The 21,664-nt window shown below is 40.9% G+C and overlaps 1 protein-coding gene across 2 annotated transcripts in view; it reads left to right on the forward strand.

Annotated features, from left to right (window-relative positions):
- Window positions 1–21,002, forward strand: part of LOC124872614 (M-phase phosphoprotein 9) — a 50,238-nt gene extending 29,236 nt beyond the window's left edge. For both annotated transcript variants that reach the window (XM_047372815.1, XM_047372816.1), the window contains 16 exons: window positions 42–155; window positions 268–743; window positions 1,474–1,623; window positions 1,952–2,039; window positions 2,418–2,633; window positions 2,981–3,028; window positions 4,800–4,864; window positions 8,662–8,763; window positions 10,991–11,224; window positions 11,291–11,448; window positions 13,582–13,848; window positions 15,236–15,356; window positions 16,625–16,713; window positions 17,355–17,554; window positions 17,777–17,845; window positions 20,145–21,002. In XM_047372815.1, coding sequence (XP_047228771.1) covers window positions 42–155; window positions 268–743; window positions 1,474–1,623; window positions 1,952–2,039; window positions 2,418–2,633; window positions 2,981–3,028; window positions 4,800–4,864; window positions 8,662–8,763; window positions 10,991–11,224; window positions 11,291–11,448; window positions 13,582–13,848; window positions 15,236–15,356; window positions 16,625–16,713; window positions 17,355–17,554; window positions 17,777–17,845; window positions 20,145–20,246 — 2,499 coding nt within the window. In that variant the 3' untranslated portion in view covers window positions 20,247–21,002. The remainder of the gene's footprint in view (window positions 1–41; window positions 156–267; window positions 744–1,473; window positions 1,624–1,951; window positions 2,040–2,417; window positions 2,634–2,980; window positions 3,029–4,799; window positions 4,865–8,661; window positions 8,764–10,990; window positions 11,225–11,290; window positions 11,449–13,581; window positions 13,849–15,235; window positions 15,357–16,624; window positions 16,714–17,354; window positions 17,555–17,776; window positions 17,846–20,144) is intronic.
- Window positions 21,003–21,664: the final 662 nt, after the last annotated feature.

The following is a 21,664-nucleotide window of genomic DNA, read 5'->3' on the forward strand; positions in this document are numbered from 1 at the left end:
AGGATGGAGCTTTTTCAGTGTCTCACCTCTGTTTCCTGCAGACTCCATCCCAGGAGCCACGGCTGTCTCTTAGAGAAATCTATCAGAACAAGCAAAAAGATTGTAAACAAACCGATTGGGAAGGTTCTGTTACATCCAGCCCTTTATCCCCTCAGGTAAGTCATTGATTCAGGGTATCAAAAATTTCACCCAATTTATTCCCGTTTTAACATTTATAGAAAATTGTGAAGCTCACTTCTTTGCTAAACTTGTAACTCTGTTCTTAAGGTGTTGACATTGGATCCAGCAGCCAACACGAAGCAGTCAGATCGAACGTCTGGCTTCACTTCACCTTCTTACTTCAGTAGCCCATCGTTTGCCGCTCAGCCTCATCCCTACCCTAGACTTGGGACCTCCGTAACCCCTGACAGCATGGTGGAGAGCAGTCCCAATCCCAGAGACACAGATTGCATCTCTGATTCGTCCAGTGTTTCTGCTGCTGGACCCTCTCCCGCTAAGATGCAAAGCTCCCGGGGGAATGCATCACAATTAGTCTTGTCTACCTCCAGAGATCAGACCCAGTCCTCCCAGAAAACCAGCCAGCAGCGCAGAGCAAGTGCCCCCTTAACCAGTGAAGAGGAGGGTAGTCACACCCACACCAGCACCTTGAAGCCCTGGCCAGCCTCTGGCGTTAGTCAGCGGCCCTCAGTGAGTCCTCACATGGAGAGAGCTTCATCTCTAGAGGACCCTGTCATTCTTTCTTTGTGAGTCTTTGTGAGACATACATTGTTTACACACATATTTTTTTTAAACCCACACAGTTGTGAGTATATTTGTAAGTAAAACTGTAAATATTTGTATGCTACATTAAAAGTCTTAGTTTGACTCAGAGCCTAAAACTCAAAGATGTTACACACAAACAGACAATGCCTTGTAAAAGTATTTTCACACTTCAACAACCTCAAACGTCTGTGTGTTTTAGAAAGACTTTACTTGACTGGAAGAAAGTAGTGCATAATTGTGAAGCCAGAAACATTACACGGATTTACTTACACTCAGGTTGACTTTATTTACTAATAATGTGAATTCTGAAAGCAGTTGGGTGCACTGGATTTTATTTACTTGTATGAGAGTAAACCTGGCTGTATTGAACTCTGCACTACACTATTCATATTTTTATTTGTAGAAAAGTAGCTACTTTATGTTGATCTGTCACATAAATTTCCAATAAAATACAATGAGGTTTGTGGCTGAAATGTGATAAAAGGTGAAATACTTCAAGCCTCTCATCCCATACCCACTAGAAATAGGAATCAGTCCCATAAATTGGACAAAGGATGTTAGATATGGAGCTGAAAGGAACGTGGACGTTCGTGGATGTAGGAAGGTTTGGTGACAGAGGAGGATGCAAGGGTTATGGTGAGATCAAGGCAGATGATCCGGTGGGGCATTAAAGGAATTAAAGTTTCATTTATCTTCTTTTTTTTTGTCCAGACTTCGGCAGAACCTCAGAGAGAAACACTCCCGACACATAGCTGATCTGAAAGCCTATTACGAGTCTGAGATTCAGATCCTGCGAGACAAACTCAAACTCAGAGATCTGCCCCAGGATTTAGAGAAGAGCAATCAGACACTGACAGAAAGGTTTGCATTTATTCATATCATTGTTTTTTGTCTGTTTTACATAAGGTACATTCAGCAGAAATGTAGAGTACCACAAAACTGAACGAATGCAAAAAGTAGAAGTTTCTTTTCAGGATTTTTAGAACATGGAAAAAATGGATTAGGAATAAATTCAGACTTTCGAGAACTGTTTTACATTGAATGGTTAAATTTTTCTTCAAAACATGAATGTACATTAAAATAAAGACAAAGTCCCTCTTAAAATGATGCAGTGATTATTACATTTAAGGCTGAAGCATCTAAGACCTAAGTTCATTTTATTCATTAGTTGATGTTTGTTTATCTGCAGGTGCAAACATCTAGAAAAAGCTCTGGCTGAGGCAACAAGTCGTATTCAAGAACTGGAGGCAACAAACATCTTGCTGGAGAAACACCTGGTATCTTCACAATATTCTTATATTAAATTCTCTGACAACAAAAGTTAAGCTGCAGCCCATTACTCTGAAGGGAAGGTCCGATATAATCATTATTTTCTAAACAAGCAGAGCAGAGGTAAATGCTTCATTTTGCAAGAAACGTACACATGTAAAAACAACAACAGAGGGCATAAGTGCTGGAATCAGGAGTCAGACAGTTACCTGAGTGTCTCACAGTTTATTTCTAATGCTGTCTGGCTGGTAACTGTTTTTCTTTTGTCAGTGAATGTAAGTACTCTGCAACAATAAAGGTGATCAAGCAAGCTCAACAGAAAAAGCTGCATTGATTACAAAGATTGTTTTGGGCAGCTTTTCATATAAGTGTCTTTCTTTTCCTAGGCTGAGTGGCCGGAGCGCTATGCTGTTGCAGGAGCCACTGTGAATTCTCTGCAGCAACGACTGGAGGAAAGCAAGCGCTCGGCCAAAGACAAAGACGGCCTGGCATTGCGGTTAAAGAGCCGTGTGCGGCAGCTGGAGGAGGCGGCGCAGAAGGCCTGCAGGGAGGCAGACGAGAAGGAGGCAAAGAGGGAGCAAGAGTACAAGATGCTGCAAGATGTGAGTCTGAGAGAGCTGGGATACCGAATACATGAAGATAAAATAACATGTAAAAAAGGGGTATAATCTACAACTTTGTGCAAAGTGCTGCTTACTCATTAGACCTTGAATAAAAACACACTTGATATAGAAATGGAAAGAAAAAAAGAATTGTTGTTAAATCTGTGGAGGAAAATCCTAGTTTTTGTTCTAACCTCCCCAACAACCCTGCACCATCCCAAACCTTTTGTGAAGTGCCTTGAAACGACATGTGTTGTGAACCTGCGCTATATGAATAAAACTGAATTTAATTTAATTACTAACATGTTAACAGACATGTTTACAAACCATTCACTTTGTTCCCTTAGCTACTCAAAGAATACGACTCTCTGATGAAGGAGCATGAAGCAGTAAAGGTAATGTCTCTTTCTCTAATTTACAACATTTTGTTAGATTGTGTTGGTGTGTACTAGCGGGGTTTGCCTTGCTCTGGGTGTTGTGCCGGGTTGGGGACCTTGGTGGTGGTGTCAAACCAACCTACCCTGTGGCTCCAGTCAAATTTTTTTCTCCACCTCTGCGCACACTTAGATGCAGAAATATACACGCACACACAACATGGAAGAAGACACAATCACACAGCACTAGAGGCGTTTATTTTTCAACAATAGGTAGACAGGAAAGAGGGCAAAGAGATGGGGAGACATTCAGCTAAGGTCACCGGGTCTGGGAGTTGAACCTGGGACAGCCACATTGAGGACTATAATCTCTGCACATGGTCGCGTGCTTAACCCCTACAGCACCAACGCCACACCCGACACACAATATTACAGAGCTTACGGCAGCTGAAATATTTGTTTATAATTGCATAGATTCAACAAGGTACTGGAAACATTACTCAGAAAGTTTGGTCCATATTGACATGATAGCATCACACAGATGCTGCAGATTTGTCGGCTGCACATCCATGATGTGAATATCCCGTTCCACCACATCCCAATGGTGCTCTATTGGAATGAGATCTGGTGACTGTGGAGGCCATTTGAGTCCAGTGAACTCATTGTCATGTTCAAGAAACCAGTCTGAGATGATTCGTGCTTTATGACATGGTGGGTTATCCTGCTGGAAGTAACCATCAGAAGATGGGTACACTGTGGTCATAAAAGGATGAACATGGTCAGCAACTATACTCAGGTAGGCTGTGGCGTTGACACGGTGCTCAATTGGTACTAAGGGGCCCAAAGTGTGCCAAGAAAATACCCCCCGGACCATTACACCACCACCACCAGCCTGAACCATTGATACAAGGCAGGATGGATCCATGCTTTCATGTTGTTGACGCCAAATTTTGACCCTACCATCCGAATGTCACAGCAGAAATCGAGACTCATCAGACCAGGCAACGTTTTTCCAATCTTCTACTGTCCAATTTTGGTGAGCCTGTGCGAATTGTGGCCTCAGTTTCCTGTTCTTAGCAGACAGGAGTGGCACTCGGTGTGGTCTTCTGCTGCTGTAGCCCATCTGCCTCAAGGTTCGATGTGTTGTGAGTTCAGAGATGCTGTTATGCATGCCTTAGTTGTAACGAGTGTTTAATTGAGTTACTGTTGCCTTTCTATCAACTCGAACCAGTCTGGCCATTCTCCTCTGACCTCTGGCATCAACAAGGCATCGTGCCCACAGAACTGCCGCTCACTGGTATTTTCTCTTTTTCGGACCATTCTCTGTAAACCCTAGAGACGGTAGTGCGTGAAAATCCCAGTAACTGAGCAGATTGTGAAATACTCAGACCGGCCCGTCTGGCACCAACAACCATGCCACGCTCAAAGTCACTTAAATCACCTTTCTTTCCCATTCTGGTGCTCGGTTTGAACTACAGCAGATCGTCTTCACCATGTCTACATGCATTGAGTTGCTGCCATGTGATTGGCTGATTAGACATTTGTGTTAACGAGCAGTTGGACAGGTGTACCTAATAAAGTGGCTGGTGAGCGTATATCAGCGATAACAGCAACATTAATATCGATATTGGCCCTTATTTGTTTTATATCAGTGCATCCCTATTTGTATTTACTGTAATCTGTGATATTTATTTCATAACAGAGCTCATCCTAAACATAGCAGTCAGTTCAATCCAGGGAAAGTCCCACATTTGGCTAACTCCGTGTGCTTCTTCCATTGTTGTATCTGCAGAACAATCTGGTGTCAGCAGAGAGCAAGCTTGTCGATGCAAATGATCAGATATCTGAGCTGAAGAGGTGAGTTGATTAGTTACAGATTTTTAACAATAGAATCCAAATGAACTCTGAAGAAGCTAACAGTATTTTATGTATATTACAAAGTTAAATAATAAAACTGGTACCCTGTGAAAGCAGTTTGTACATGTACAGGTCCTTCTCAAAATATTAGCATATTGTGATAAAGTTCATTATTTTCCATAATGTCATGATGAAAATTTAACATTCATATATTTTAGATTCATTGCACACTAACTGAAATATTTCAGGTCTTTTATTGTCTTAATACGGATGATTTTGGCATACAGCTCATGAAAACCCAAAATTCCTATCTCACAAAATTAGCATATTTCATCCGTCCAATAAAAGAAAAGTGTTTTTAATACAAAAAACGTCAACCTTCAAATAATCATGTACAGTTATGCACTCAATACTTGGTTGGGAATCCTTTTGCAGAAATGACTGCTTCAATGCGGCGTGGCATGGAGGCAATCAGCCTGTGGCACTGCTGAGGTCTTATGGAGGCCCAGGATGCTTCGATAGCGGCCTTTAGCTCATCCAGAGTGTTGGGTCTTGAGTCTCTCAACGTTCTCTTCACAATATCCCACAGATTCTCTATGGGGTTCAGGTCAGGAGAGTTGGCAGGCCAATTGAGCACAGTGATACCATGGTCAGTAAACCATTTACCAGTGGTTTTGGCACTGTGAGCAGGTGCCAGGTCGTGCTGAAAAATGAAATCTTAATCTCCATAAAGCTTTTCAGCAGATGGAAGCATGAAGTGCTCCAAAATCTCCTGATAGCTAGCTGCATTGACCCTGCCTTTGATAAAACACAGTGGACCAACACCAGCAGCTGACACGGCACCCCAGACCATCACTGACTGTGGGTACTTGACACTGGACTTCTGGCATTTTGGCATTTCCTTCTCCCCAGTCTTCCTCCAGACTCTGGCACCTTGATTTCCGAATGACATGCAGAATTTGCTTTCATCCGAAAAAAGTACTTTGGACCACTGAGCAACAGTCCAGTGCAGCTTCTCTGTAGCCCAGGTCTGGGGAATGCGGCACCTGTAGCCCATTTCCTGCACACGCCTGTGCACGGTGGCTCTGGATGTTTCTACTCCAGACTCAGTCCACTGCTTCCGCAGGTCCCCCAAGGTCTGGAATCGGCCCTTCTCCACAATCTTCCTCAGGGTCCGGTCACCTCTTCTCGTTGTGCAGCGTTTTCTGCCACACTTTTTCCTTCCCACAGACTTCCCACTGAGGTGCCTTGATACAGCACTCTGGGAACAGCCTATTCGTTCAGAAATGTCTTTCTGTGTCTTACCCTCTTGCTTGAGGGTGTCAATAGTGGCCTTCTGGACAGCAGTCGGGTCAGCAGTCTTACCCATGATTGGGGTTTTGAGTGATGAACCAGGCTGGGAGTTTTAAAGGCCTCAGGAATCTTTTGCAGGTGTTTAGAGTTAACTTGTTGATTCAGATGATTAGGTTCATAGCTCGTTTAGAGACCCTTTTAATGATATGTTAATTTTGTGAGATAGGAATTTTAGGTTTTCATGAGCTGTATGCCAAAATCATCTGTATTAAGACAATAAAAGACCTGAAATATTTCAGTTAGTGTGCAATGAATCTAAAATATATGAATGTTAAATTTTCATCATTACATTATGGAAAATAATGAACTTTATCACAATATGCTAATATTTTGAGAAGGACCTGTTCATGCTGATTTAGATGGACAAAAGGTATCTGACTGGTAACCTCAATGAGAAAAACAAAGATGTTTTGAGAAAACTGATGAAACAGAAGGAACCAAGGTAGAAATATTTGCCTTTATGCTTATTTGAAAAGCCATAAGCGCTGTGCTCTAATAGTTGAATCTGCGGCATATCTATATAAATTTGAAACTTCCATTAGCCAAGAAAATTGCATTTGTGCATGTTTGGTATCTTCGAAAGTTTATCTTTAAAGCTAAGAAAAATACCTAAATATTACTGGATGTGTATATGTTTGATTTTATTTCTTTATTGTCATTGTAACCTGTGTTCACAATGACATTAGTTAGAAAAACTTTCACCTTTGTTAGAAGGATAATTAATAGCATAAATAAAACACAATAAATATGATGTAGAAACAATGTACCAATCAGTAAAACTAAATATAAATCTGACACACGTATAGAGTTATTCAGCAGTCTGATCGCCCAGGGGTAGAAGGTGCAGTGGGGTACAGTGGCTGTGGCCAGGGTGAGATGGATCAGCAAGAATCTTCTCCGCTCTGCTTAGCCTCCCGAAACTCTGCAACGTCCTCCAAAGAGGACAGGGAGCAGCCGAGGATGCCCTCTGCTGATTTAACAATACTCTGCAGGGCTTTCCTGTTCTTAACTGTGCAGCTGGCGTACTATGTTAAGATGCCATATGTCAGCACACTTTCCACAGTGGTACAGTAGAAAGTACGCAACAGGTTTGTGTCCATTCTCAGGAAGTGCAACCTCTACTGGGCTTTGCAGACCACCGCTGTTTTGTTGATGTTCCATGTGAGGTCATCAGTCACATGGACACCCAGAAACTTGAATGAGGAGACTCTCTCCACACAGACGTGGTTTATTTGCAGTGGGGCATGGTCTGCTCTCTTCGTCCTCCATGCACATAAATTGGCAAATACTTTATTCGGTACATATTGCTAGTACTAGGATTTGACTCCCTGTGACACCCCGAGTACTTCCCGTTGATTCCACGCACTTCAGTGGAAGAGGACAGATCTTCTGACACCTCATCTTGCGCTCAAGCAGTCCTGACAGTGGGGCGTTCCTACCGAAAACACTCGGCGGGCCCCTCAATGCCAGAGGACGTTACTTAAATAAATAATTGGGGCGTGCCAGTTAGTTTGTGTACGCACAATATTCAACAGGAAGTACTCAAGCTGCCAAAACCCCTTTTGTCTTTCCAACTAGTTTAATTCTTTGTGGCATACGTTCAACATTGTCTTGGAAGCGTTTCTCAGAGGTCGTTCTCCATATTGCCATGAAACCATCAAACTGTTCCTAAGGATTTTTCAGATGCAAGTCCATTATGTGGACGTGGTCAGCTACAACGCTCGGTAATGCTCTAGCATTTAATACCTCCAACACCTTCGCACTATCACTAGCAGCATTAACTGTTGATACAATGCCTGATGGATCCATACTTTCATGTTGTTTCCGCCAGATTCTGACACTACCATCTGGATGTTGCAGTTGAAATCATCCTGAGACTCATCCGTCCAGAAAATATTTGTCAAATCTGTTATTGTCCATGTTTTTGTGAGCCTGTGCAAACTGCATCCTCAGTTTCCTGCTCTTTACTGACTGGAGTAGCACCCGGTGTGATCTTGTGCTGCTGTAGTCCATATGCTTTAAGGTTTGCTGTGTTGTACGTTCAGATGTGGTATTCCAGATACCTCGTCTCAAACCGGTCTGCCTTTTCTCCTTTGCACCCTGAACCCGTCAAAGGACTTTCATCCACTTAACTGCAGCTACAGATATGTTCTCTTTTTTTGGACCATCTCTGCAAACCTGAGAGAAGGCTGTATGTAAAAATCCCAGTAGATCATCAGTTTCTGAGTTACTCATACCAGCTTGTTTGGCTCCATGGTTTGCTGCTATGTGATTGGCTGGTATACTGTTTGTTTTAAAAAGCATTTAGAGAGGTGTGTGTTTGTGTGTGCGTGAGTAGAGCAGAACATTGCCAACACATTCTGGGATATAAATACAGATTTTACTGTAGGTGTTTCCTGCTGTTTTTCTTCATGCCTGCCTGTCTCTCTGTAAATCACTCCTAGAGTCATCTCAAAGCTGGAGTCACAGGTGAAGCAGCTGGAGCATGAGAACCAGGCCCGGATCCGTTATGCCTCCCACAGTAATGCACAACCGTCAGGGGCTGGGTAAGCTCTTTAAATATCGTTGGCATTGCATTGTGTTTAGTGTCTGAGAGGATCCAAGCTTGTAAAACCTGCACAAACAAATGACCCTAGATAGACAGTGCCTCCAAAAGTATTCATATCCCCTGAACCAGATTGGTACAGTGTGGCACAAATATTTGTCCTGTTGACATATTCTGCCACTGTAGCTATGGCTCTCTACAGTTTCTCAAGAGCTGGTAATGTCTGATTAATGCTCTGCTTGCCTGTCTTGGTGGGTTTGCTAGGCTCTTTCCATTTGTATATTGAGATTAAATTCCACACAGGTGATATCTAGTTACTAATTTAGGTGCTTACAGTTGCCAGAGTATTAGGTCACCCCTCCAAATCGTTGGATTCAGGGGTGCAGGGGTGCCTGGGCATGTAGACTGCTCCTACAAACATCAGTGAAAGAATGAGTCACTGTCAGGAGCTCAATGTTGTCCAACATGGTACTATCATAGGGTTTCACATGGGCAGCTAGTCCAGTTGTGAAATTTCCTCGCTATTCCACAGTCAACTGCTGGGTGGAAAATAACCAAGTGGAAGTAAATAGGAACAACACCAATTCAACCTTAATCACAGAGCAGGGTTCAGCAGTTACCAGGGATGATGTTTGATCTCATGTTTGAGACTCTGGACTTCAGACTCAACTTAGACTTGTGCCCCAAAGACTTGAAACTGGACTTGACTCCTAGTCTGAGACTCCAGTTTTAGTAACAGTTTTTATCTCCTTTAATGAAGATGGAAAGGAAGCCAACATGTGAGCTACAGACTGTAGCTGCTGCACATGTTTTACTATGAAAGAATATGCTTGATTAATTAGTAGTGACGTTGACGGATTTTGGGATGTTAATGGCTCTTAACAACCTGTTCATGTTAGCTGTTGCTTCATAATAATGACCACATGAATTCCTCTTCATCTGAACGCTGTATTAAATGAATTTGGATCAGTGAGGTAACAAAATAAACGGAACTTACCTCCAACTTATTTTCACTGCTAAGCTAGCTGCAACATTACAGGGGCACTTCTGGCTGAAACTATCAAAATAAGAGCACTTCCTGTTCTGTTCATTTAGAAGTTTAACACTCATTTATTTACTCACTAAACTTTTCATTCATTATATTGAAATTTATACCGTAAATGTGAACACCTTTACTATTAGAACAACGGTTTTAAATCTAAATTAATAAAATGGTTTCCCAGTATTATTAAAACTCTCCAGCTCAGAGTGAGGAAAAGATGGTGATAACTTAGTCATAACAAATTTCTAATAGGGTAAATATTACATTTGATCAATTTCTTAAATAATATAAAGAGCATCTTGCACTTTTTTTCAATAGTGAATTAAATGTTAAAAGATTAAAAGATAACTGTAAATAAATATTAAAAGACCGAAAAATAACTATTAAATGTTCATGTGCTAATTTAGGTCAGAGGACAAACAGTACAGGTTTGGAATACCAACCTGCAGCGATGCAGTGCTAGAGGTGACCTAGATGTCATGGACTTGATGAGAAAATGTTTATTTCAGTCGTTAGATAAAAGGTGACGTTGATTTCCTGAATATGTGGGAATAGTTTAGGAATGGTCCATTCAATTCCAACATGGCTTCACACAAGTGCTCCAAGCAAGGCCTTTAAGGACACGGATGAGTGATTTTGGTGTGGAAGAACTTGATAGACCTTCATATAGTCTTGGCCCCAGCAATATAGAACACCTTCTGGGTTAGAGCTGAGACTTTGAACCAGGCTTTCTCATCCAATATCAGTGTCTGATCTCACATATCTGACCTTTAAAAGTGTGCTTCTGAATGCAAAAGTTGAGCCAAAGCCTTATTATAGCCTTGGTAAGAATGCAATGTCATTAAAGTTAATGTGCATGTAAGGCAACTGTTTGTAGATGATTTTATTTAGGGGCAGGCAGAGGAAGGCAGCTAAAGGAATAATCAGGTCACACCTTTCAGACTCTTCGTTAACAAAAAAAATGTAAACTGTGTATCATTTTCTTTTTCTGGACTAGTTTGTGTTGCTCTATCACGTTAAACCCTAAATGAATACATTCAAGTTTGGGGTTGGAACATGATGAAACTTTTTCTAGTGCATCGTTTTCTCTCTGTTTCAGTTTTTATCATTTCCTTTAGTGTTACTGTTAAATATTTATAACAAGTGATACAACTACATTGAATTGTTGTCCTGAAAATTTCTGCAGTCTTTATCACCATCCAGACCTGCTGCTGTCACCCAGTAAAGGCAAAGTAGAGCCAGACGTCACCCGAAGGAGGTCTCCTTGTTCTTTTTCTGACCCGTTGAATGGCAGCAAAAAGTCACACTTCCCTCAAACTAACCAAACAAGTGTTCACAAGAGATCATCTTATCCACTAAATGATCAGTCGTCTGGAACTGGGAGCTCTGTGGATGCCTGTTCTGCTGGCGGCAGCTGGAGGTAGATTTTTATTCTCAATTAATTTGTATATGAGTGTGAACAGTTTACTGAGCTTCTGGTTTGCAGGTGTGCGTCTCCACCAGAGTGCGAACAGACTAGATACCAGGAGCAGAGCGCTGGCATGAAGGAGGCCAGTCAGCGAGAGGGATCCAGCCCCCTGACACCCATGATGAGGGCCCTGATAGAGCTGGAAGAGACCAAAGCTACAGAGACCCGGGCCCCCTGTAAGCACCACATTCACACTAGTTCACAAGGATCCTCAAGGAGGTTCTAGTCCATGCAGGTTCTGTTGTTTTCAACAGTGTTTTTAATGGTGTAGCTTGTTCTACATTTCAAGACTTTATTCCAATTCCATAAAGCCTCTACATTTTCCATCAGCATAATGCCATTGTCTAGAAAGCAAATAATTATGAAATTATAACAGAACAAAGTCCAAAGAACTATAAGCATCAATGAACAGTGATGTCTTTTTAAAATTACTATTGATTAAAAAGTTAACAAGACCTAAACAGAAAGGTTTAAGCAACGATTCCCTTTCCTTTCTTATAGAAACAAAAATGAAGACAATAGCTGCAGAGGATGATATGTAGAAGTATCTCCTTCCTGGTTCTGCTGGTCTTTCAGTTTTCATGGTTTTCTCATTTGTGCACTACAGAATATAATGCAGAAGCAAGAGCAGCTGTATTTGAAGTTATTCCACATATTCCAAACACTGCCTCCTTGTGTCTGAGCATTACCACAACAGGTTCAGACACAAGGAGGCTGGCTGGTATTCATAAAACACGTGTTTTATGAATACCAGCCAGATTGTTTTAAATTGAAAGGTGCCAACTTTGTATGGCATGGAGGTGGATCCTGTCTACACTGAGATGAGCTTAGGTGTATCCGCAATGGTGCTTTGTCATTTAGGCGTTACGTCCACACCGGTCCAGCGTTTTGGGAGACCAAGCACGATCATTTCTTTAATGGGTCCCAGAGTGGAAATATTTCAAGATGGCGGTTCGTTGTTTCCATGTGTACGCGCATCTTTTCTGATACAATGACATCATAGCTCCAACCCGCATGCGGCTCTTTGTTACTGTGTTTAGTCTGCATGAGTTGCCTAGTGTTTTTGTCCACTGTTTTTGGTGTTTCTGTGGCAGTGTCACAGCGCCACCAATGGGCTGGACATACATACTACAGCGTTTTCAGTGGTGCTGCGTGCTCTCATTTTTTCTTAATAGTTTTTGAACCAATACCATTTTTGTTTTCAGGGGGGCAAGGCCTAAGCCTCAGGGAATCTATTTTTAACTACAACCATGAACAATTTTCTTTTTATTTTTAAACTTTTACATGGGCTGAACGGTGCCGCAGTTGGTAGCACTGTTGCCTTGCAGCAAGAAGGTCCTGGGTTTGATTCCCGGCCAGGGGTCTTTCTGCATGGAGTTTGCATGTTCTCCCCGTGCATGCATGGGTTCTCACCAGGTACTCCAGCTTCCTCCCACAGTCCAAAGACATGCTTGTTAGGTTAATTGGTTTCTCTAAATTGCCCTTAGGTGTATGAATGAGTGTGTGCATGGTTGTTTGTGTGTTGCCCTGCGATGGACTGGCGACCTGTCCAGGGTGTACCCTGCCTCTCGCCCATAGACCGCTGGAGAAAGGCACCAGCTTCCCCACGACCCACTATGGAATAAGTGGTAGAAAATGACTGACAGACTGACTTTTACATAAAAGGGAATGAAAACATTTTCCATAACGAAATGTTCAAATTTTATAGAAAATTATGTCGAAACAGCATGTAGTTTGTAATTTAAAGACAAAAAAAGTTACTTCCCAAAACATATTCCACTATTACTGTAAAATAAAAACTGCTAAAGCTAGTTACTATTTATTACCTTCACAACTTAAACCATTGCTCAATTCTTAATCATTTTTGGCCAACGGTATTAAGAGCCACTTGAGGCTCTAGAGCTGCAGGTTGAAGACCCCTGGTCTAGTCAGATCTCGACCTAAAACCGATTGAGAGTCAATGGCAAGACTTGAAATCTAATATTCACACACGTTCTACATATTGAGCCACTTTTGTTGGTCTATCACATAATGTCTAAATGGAATAATCTGAAGTTTGTGGTTGTAACATGACAAAATAGTTTAAGGGGTAGGAATTTTTTTTCAAGTCACTGTAAATATTGTGATTTTTCAATAGTTTTCCATGTTTAATAAAAAAAAGCTGTTTATTTTGTAAACAAGAAGTAAGTCTGTCTGTCTGTCTGTCTTTCAGAGGGGGACATTTGTCATCCTGAAATCTTTTTGTTAAATAATGTGCAACAGAATGTTTGGTGTTTGATTTTATATACAGAGATTTTTTGTGTCTGCAGGGGTTGGCCATCAAAGGACCACTGTTGGGTTTGTGGAGCGGAAACACAAAGAGCAAATCCGGAGGCGACCTGAGCTGGTTCAGGATGAGACGGATGCAATGAAACCCAGAGGAGTTGTTATGGGGGAGAGTTGGGGCCCAAAAAGTTGCAGCGGAGTGGAAAGGGCTGTGGCCCTGCTGAGAGCTCAGAGGAGTCTGTCCCCAGAGGGCCACAGGTCGTCCTCACTGCCACCTGCAGCACATAGAAACATACCTACAACTACACCAAGTAAGGGATCTTAGAAGTTGCTTTACTGTTTGGAATAATTTTTATGCATCTAAGAGGCAGCCATGGAATCGCTGGCTATCACTTTTGAATGGAAAGGAGATTCAGTGCTTGCTTATATTTCCTTTTTAGCATCAACTGCATCTATTAATTGCTGAACTCCATGTTAAACGTTTTATTTTCATACTACAGTATGTGACATTTACCCAAATCTGCATTTCTGTATACCGTTGATGAGGTGTCCTCTATCTGTAGATACCAGCTAATTGAATTAGCAAGATCTAATCGGGCCAAACAGCAACTTGTACATTAGATGATGAATTTAAAGGGGACATATCATGCTTTTAAATTCTTCCTTTTCACACTTAAATCATTCAGTTGTGGTCTATATAAAGTAGAACTTCAATGCTTTGGTCTGAACTCCTTGTTATTGTAGCTCCACAGGCTCCTCTTTCACCCCTGTTCTGAGGTGCAACTTGTTTTGGTACGGTCTCTTTCAATGCTGTTAAAGAGCTTCACACCCCGCCTCCCTCCAGGTCAAAGAGTCTTCCACGTTAATCTGTTCTGCCATTTTGTAATTTGATAGCAGAGATAAAATTATCGAGCGCTGCAAAAACAAGACAAAAATGGCAAAAACAATGCGTGAATAATCAAAACACGCAGCACGGTTCTGTCCTCAAGGAGCTAAAAGCAGCACACAACACTAACATAAGCAGAAGGCACGATGCTACTGCTATCAAAACAGTGGCCAGGAAGTAAAATCAACACACAATAAATTCATGTCTAAAATAAAGTTTGTTGTCATTTTAGCGTCAAGTAGCTTAATGCTTTACTGCGTCCATCGTTTCCATAGAGAGAAGGAACTGACCCCTTAATCAGATGAAGTCTTTTGGCAAATCCGTCTTGATACTGGCAGAGGTTGCTGAAGTCACTAGTCCTTGAAGTGGGGAAATAAAATTTAATAAGGCATTTTGAAGATGTTCTGATGCTGGGGGGCAGTGTAATGAATTGTGTGAGTTAATACACCCAACAACCGTACCAAGCTTATCCTCTTTCAGCTTTGGCATACTTGAGCTTGGACTACAAAATCGCAGCGAGAAATAAAAATGGCGGATACACGAAACTGATAAGCCGGAAGTCCATGACCTTGTTTAGCTGTTGCACAGCAAATACAGTTACGTAACAGTTCAAAAGACAACTGAACGGACTGAAAAATGTGATCCAAACAGAATATAAAGATATTTACGCAGCACCCGGAGAGACTAAATTAAAATTTTCTGCATTCCTACAGATTTCAAGTACACAACAAAATGTATAAGAGCTAAAATAGTGGATTTTTCATGAAATGTCCCCTTTAATCATCCATCTCCATCCTCTGTCTTCTTTTTAGCCAAAAGGGAAACGTTACTGATGCCCCTGTCTGCCAAGTCCAGCCCTAAACGCTGCCCCACTGAGAACTACTCCACTGCTTTTGGGCACTTGATGCCAAGAGAGGAGCACCTGCTCCAGAGGTGAGAGATTGTTTTTAGAGCAGAAACTAGATAAATATGGAAATATTATGGATAAATATTTGGATTTCCATCCATCCATCCATCCATCCATCCATCCATCCATCCATCCTACATAAGATCCTTTCAGATCCTCCTTATGTTCTGAACACACTCTTTACATCAGGGGCCTCATGTACAAAAGAGTGACAGCTTTCATACTAAAAGTTAGGGTGAAATTCTGAAACGTGCTGCGCACAAAACAATTCAGATGTGCGTATATACATACATACATTCCAATTTGTAGTAAATTTTGCTCAGCCTCACGTGGTGCTTGGGCTGAAAATATAAGTTTGTCGACTCGTACCCATTTACTTCTACAATGTCTGCTTGTTTAGAATTAATCTGCTGATCCGACACAGTTTTCTTTTTAGTGAGTAGGAAAGTGCCCCTTAGATGAGTTACATGCATTTTATGTTCCTCAGCGCACAGAGCATTTCCATCTATAGGTGACAAACACAGAGGAATTTTAACAGTTTACATCAGAATGAGGTCGTTTCCATCATTTTCTGAGGTGTGTTACGTTATTATATGAGGCTAAATGTGATTCAGTTTCATCGCTCAGATTTAAACCATAAAGGTCAAACTAAATATATAAATATATAAAGTCATATTTCAGTGGGTTTGGGTAACAGGATTTCTCTGTAGTTTATTATTTTTGATTGAAAAAGTTTGAGTGGCTGCTGCACATTTTCACGGCAGGTCAAATGTTTTCGTGGATTTCTGCACACTTTTAATCAACATTCACTTTAGTACTTTCCAAGTTGTGCATAAAACACTGTGCTGCCAGATTTTTATGAGTAAGTACGCTTCGTACATGAGGCCCCCTCCCAGCAATATTTCACCCCTCACCCCTTTGGGAGATAGTCACAAGCCCAGAACTGCTATGAGCTCTAGGGGGCAGTAAGGGTTTGTGGAATGAGTGTTGTTTTGTGAAATGATACAAAGTGAAGAGAGCTGCAATTCAATCTCTGTTTTGTGAGCAGCTTTCTTTTAATGTAAGGAGCAAGTATAGCTTCATTTCAGATAAAACGAATGTTGCTGCATTGCAACCTAATGCAGCAGGTGGGTCCCATCACATTACTGGAAGCAGAGCCCATATGTTTATAAACCCTGGGTTATTACATTTGGCCACAAGGTGTTACACCACTGCCGTTTTTAACAAATTATGTTTGGTCCGTCAAATAAGTGGTTATTAGTGTTTGTATTGAAATTGTCTGGTCCGTCTACAGGCCCGATGGACAAGTTGACAAGAGACGGCATTCATTCCACAGCAGCAGTCCCAGGAAGAGACTCCAGTTCCCATCAACAGAAGATAAAGGTAACTCAGAGCTGAGAAACATGGTGGCTAATCGATGCTAGTTTAGTGCTTGCATTTCTTTGTATTTTAAAAAAACTCCATCCATTTCTATTTGGACAAGCTCAGTGTGATTCAGAACAGATCTACTCTTAATGTTGATGTGTTTAGGTTTTTTAAGTCCAAAGTATCGATGAACCTGTGAAAACAATCTGCACAATTGTCTTGTAGTTAAAATTATACATTGACTACTTATGTAAACCTTATTAATGGACGCTGCAGAAATTTTACTGCAGTAAATTGTTGAAACGTTCACTATCTTGTTTGTAAAATGAACAGATAAATAAGAAGGAAAGTAGGTTTTGGAATGACCTCAGAGAGATTTGTGCCAAACTAATAATTTGGTCTGAAAGCAGATCTTTAGAAGATTTCTGCTGACTCATCAAGAATGAAAAGGTTGAAACTTGCACGTTTTATAGTGAGCCTGATCTAAGTTGTATTTGTATAATCAGTAAAAACACATTTTTCAGAGAATTCTAACTCTAAAATAAGCAGGTTTTTTCAACCTGGCAGAGAACTGGAATATTACAGTGTTATTTCCTCTAAGCTGTGGGACGTGTTTTCAACACATGATAAATACAGATTCTTCTATTCTTTCTTCTCAGACCGTCAGGTGCCAGAACCCTCTGGCCATTTGGAGCCACTGGACAGAATCCCCCAGCTGGGCTGGGAGGAGCATCGAGACTGTAGTGGCCCCGACCAGCAGGACTCCTCAGAGGATCTGGGTCGGCTGTCCCTGGATAGACCCCAGTCACTGGCTGAGGCAGAAAGACTGTTTGATGAGCTTACGCAGGAGAAACTACAGGTGTGTTTGAGAGTCTGTGAATAGGACAGATTTTAGTGTGCAAACATCACTGAGACACTTCAAGCACAGAGCAGCTCTTATCCCCTTTCAAGTGGTTACATAATAGCTTAACAGGGATGCTCATATCTGCACATTTCATTTTAATCCTTTTATTCTGAGCTAATGAGTCCTGTGTTTCAGTGTGTTGACTCCTTCATCGATATATTTATTGTGTGTCTACAGATTGAGGCAGCTTTGAGCAGGATGCCTGGAGCAGGAGGCAGGGTGAGCCTGCAGACCCGATTAGATGAGGTGAGAAACCAGGAAGCCATTATAAACTGATTACTATAAATATGTAATTTTACTGCAAAGCTCATTTCCTATTTTTTTTATTAAAGTAATACTAGGATTAGAAACCGTTAGCGTATTGAAACAATAAGTCAGTAAGTCAGTCATGGACTGCACGGTGGCGCAGTTGGTAGCACTGTTGCCTTGCAGCAAGAAGGTCCTGGGTTTGATTTCCGGCCAGGAATGAGTGAAATATTAATTTCATTTAAGGGTCTGCTTTTGCTCTTGCCGGTTTAAATGGTTTTGAAGCATTTGGAGAAGTCTGGGATTCCCATAAGAACAATTAATTCATCAATATTTGAGCATATTTCTCTGTCACTTTACCACAAAGATATTTGGTGCCTTGCAAAAGAATCTATACCCAATCATTTTTTAAATTTATTTTATGCGATAGACCCAACATAAAGTAGTGCCTAATTGTGGAGTGGAAAATGAAACATATTTTACTAATAAAAATCTGCCGCATGTAGTGTGCCCCGCCCACTAATCTCCAATCTAACTCTTATATGGTTTGATGTAATCCATTTCACTGTAGCTACAGCTGTGTGTCCAGCTGGAAGACAGACCTCCGCCTCAGTCTCAAATTTCTGCAGCATCCTAGAGGATTTCTTCCAGGATTGTCCTGGATTTAGCTCCATACATCTTCCCATCAAATCTGACCAGCTTCCTCTACTGAAAGGAAAAACATGGATCATTTTCCTTCCAGCTCAAAACAATGTGCTACTTAGTGCTGGTCTATCACATAAGGTCCCAATAAAACCACACAGAAGTATGTACATGTATGGTGTGTAGCACAAGTATAATGTCTCATAAATAGCAGACTGTTAAAGGAAGTAATTGAAAGGCTATTAAATTATATTTATGTCTTAAAATCGTACAGCCTCAGTAATAAAATATATTTGTCATCACTCACAAAATATGTATAACAAAAAACGATAAACTATCTTTTTTTTTTAGCTTAATTCATGAACTGTAATAGCAACCTTTGGAGAAAGGAATCTATTCTAAAAATCAATTTTTGTCAGAATTGCAATTGGAAATTGCATGACAATATTGGGTCACTAATAGAATGAATTAATTTATCAGTAATGATACTAATAGATTTCGATGATTAATTAAGCAAAGAAATGAAAACAAACCCAAATAAACATCTAACTAAAAGGGCAATTCCAAAGTGAACTTAGAAGGAACGTTCAGGGAATCATTAGATGATTAACGTCTTAACTTTATGAAAAGTAGTTATCGACGTCCCCCTCTAAAAGGTAATATAAAGGATTTCACTCAGTATTTGTCTAAATATCTGTATAAATCTGAGGGAACGTTTGGAAGAGAGTGGAAAAAAGGAATTCAAGCACAGGAAGGCCTTAGAGGTTCTTTAGGTTAAACCTCAGGGAACAGCCAACAGATAAACTGATGGAACGACATAATTTTAAGTGGGTTCTGTTCTCTCAATAAACTGGACTGGGTCCCTTGACCCTCAATTCAGAATGTCCAGTTTTTTTCTGCTCAGCAGATAGGGGGATCTCAGTGCGACATCACATCGACCCGGTCTCAAGGTCGGAATCGGTAACCGTACGAAGTAATTTTGCTGGATAAGCTGGGTTCTGGGTTCTATTGCAGGTGCATAAACAAAAAAAACAAAGAATGCTGCCTGGAGCTTAAAGATTACTGTAGACTGAGACCAAAATCAGGGTGTTACAGTTAATAAAACCCTCAAAACCAAATTCTACAACAGGTGGATTAGGCTTGAATAGCTCAAATTGGCCCTGGCTTAGTACTGGTTCTGTCTCTCCATCGGTAAAACCACCATTGCTCTAACAGACATCACCCCATCGTATCACTGAAGACGTGCCATTAGGTGAGGAGGAGTTCAGCATGTGTGTTCTTAGACTTATTGTTCATGTTCCATAACTTTAGATGCAAGCGGCAAATTCAAGGTATCAACATGTACTGAAAACATTCAGTTCAGAAGCACACAGAAAAAGATCCTTCACCTTAAAGAAACATCTCTGGCATGTGTTGCCATGCATCTAAATAGACAGTTTATCATTACAGCCCTATACACAATAACAGGAGCAGAGTCAGAGGGTGAAATATGTGCAAAAGGTTACATTTCTTAGCATCTCCAATGTTACACATGACAAAATGTCAAAATCAGAATGAACACTTTTTTAATGAACTGCAGTTAATTATATTGAAGTAAAAGCAATTACTTAGCGATTTCCATTTCGTGTGATAGTTTGTGCTCCCCTTCCATCCTCAGGTGGCTTTGGAGAATCGTCTGGAGAGGCTAAACCGTGAGCTGGGATCCATCCGAATGACTCTGAAGAAATTCCACGTCCTCCGTTCATCTGCCCACATTTAGCCTCTGATCTCCAGTGTCTGCCCTAGCTGCGTGTTTTGGTTTGATAAACAGCACTGATTGTCTTCTGAATATTTGCCGTGCCATGATCTCACCTGTACATTCACACACTCGACATGTTTTTATACGTATGACTTAACATTACTCTGGGATATTTTTTTATATGTTGGGAAAATATTGTATCTTTTTGGAATATATTTTTAGTAAAGCACAGATTTGTAAAGTCATTTACTTTTTTAGTCACGGGAAAATTATATGATGAACCTGTTTTACCAAACTGAAGAAATGTTAACAGCTAAGATGTGAAGACACATTTACAAGACATTCATGAACCAAACATCACTGCCTTTTTTCAAATTTGTATTCTTGACAGGATATAAATGTATTTATTCATGTTTTTACATTTCAGTTTAAAATTTCAGTCTCTTTTGTTTTTTATTCTTTATTTACATTTCGCTTTGGGCCAAACCTCTTTAACTTGAAGGAAATATTTACTTGAATCAATTAGCCTTTTTTTGTTTCGAGCTTTTGGTTTATTTTCTGCATGACCTAATCTCTGCAACAGCAGATCACCCAGTCAGAACTAGACCAGCACACCAACCTTTTTCACAACCCCATTCTCCATCTGTTTCTACTCTGGTCATGATTCTTTTGCATGGAGTTCTTGCACTGTTTCCTTTTCTCCATGTCAGTTTGCTACTTTGACATGTTTTCAATGGACCTGTAATGTGATTGCACAATAAAACTTTTTTATTTAAATATGGAGGGGTTATGACTGGCTCAGGGCCATAACAAAAACGGGAGACCATCCCATAGGTAAAAGTGCACAAAATCAACATTTATTTAAGGATAAAGACAAACTCCAATGTGCATGATGAGGATGAGATGCAGCAGAGCAGCCCACACAGGTGTGTCAAGGAGGGTGGAGAAGACAAGCAGAGAGAGAGACCCCCTCCTCTCTCTCCCGTAAGGAGAAAACAGGCAGCTCATATACGCTGTGCTCCGGATCCACTGCAACCTGCACAGAGGAGGAGCAAAAGGGCAGACACACCACAACATGCATAACCCAGCCCATGAGGCCTAGGGCCGTAACAGAGGGATTCCTAGTTTTTGGCTTATGGGCACAGAATAATATATTGCTGTTGTCTAACAATGCTAGTATTCTAGGTAATCGAAACAAACACCCATAACATTAATGCATCATGAAATATTGACATAGGTGAGGAGCCTTTAGAATGTCACCAAGTATTGGCTCTTTATGGCAAACTTGCCCATCAACAATTCTTTGGATAATCACCAGAGCAGGTAATTAGCTTCTGTCTCACTAACCCTCTGCATATCTGTCACATAATATCAATGATCTTTCCTCTTCTGCTGTTCAAATCATTTTAGCCAAACCGCCACACCACTGAGAGTGGTTC

The sequence above is a fragment of the Girardinichthys multiradiatus genome, chromosome 8, assembly GCF_021462225.1.
Source record: "Girardinichthys multiradiatus isolate DD_20200921_A chromosome 8, DD_fGirMul_XY1, whole genome shotgun sequence".
Lineage (NCBI taxonomy): Eukaryota > Metazoa > Chordata > Actinopteri > Cyprinodontiformes > Goodeidae > Girardinichthys > Girardinichthys multiradiatus.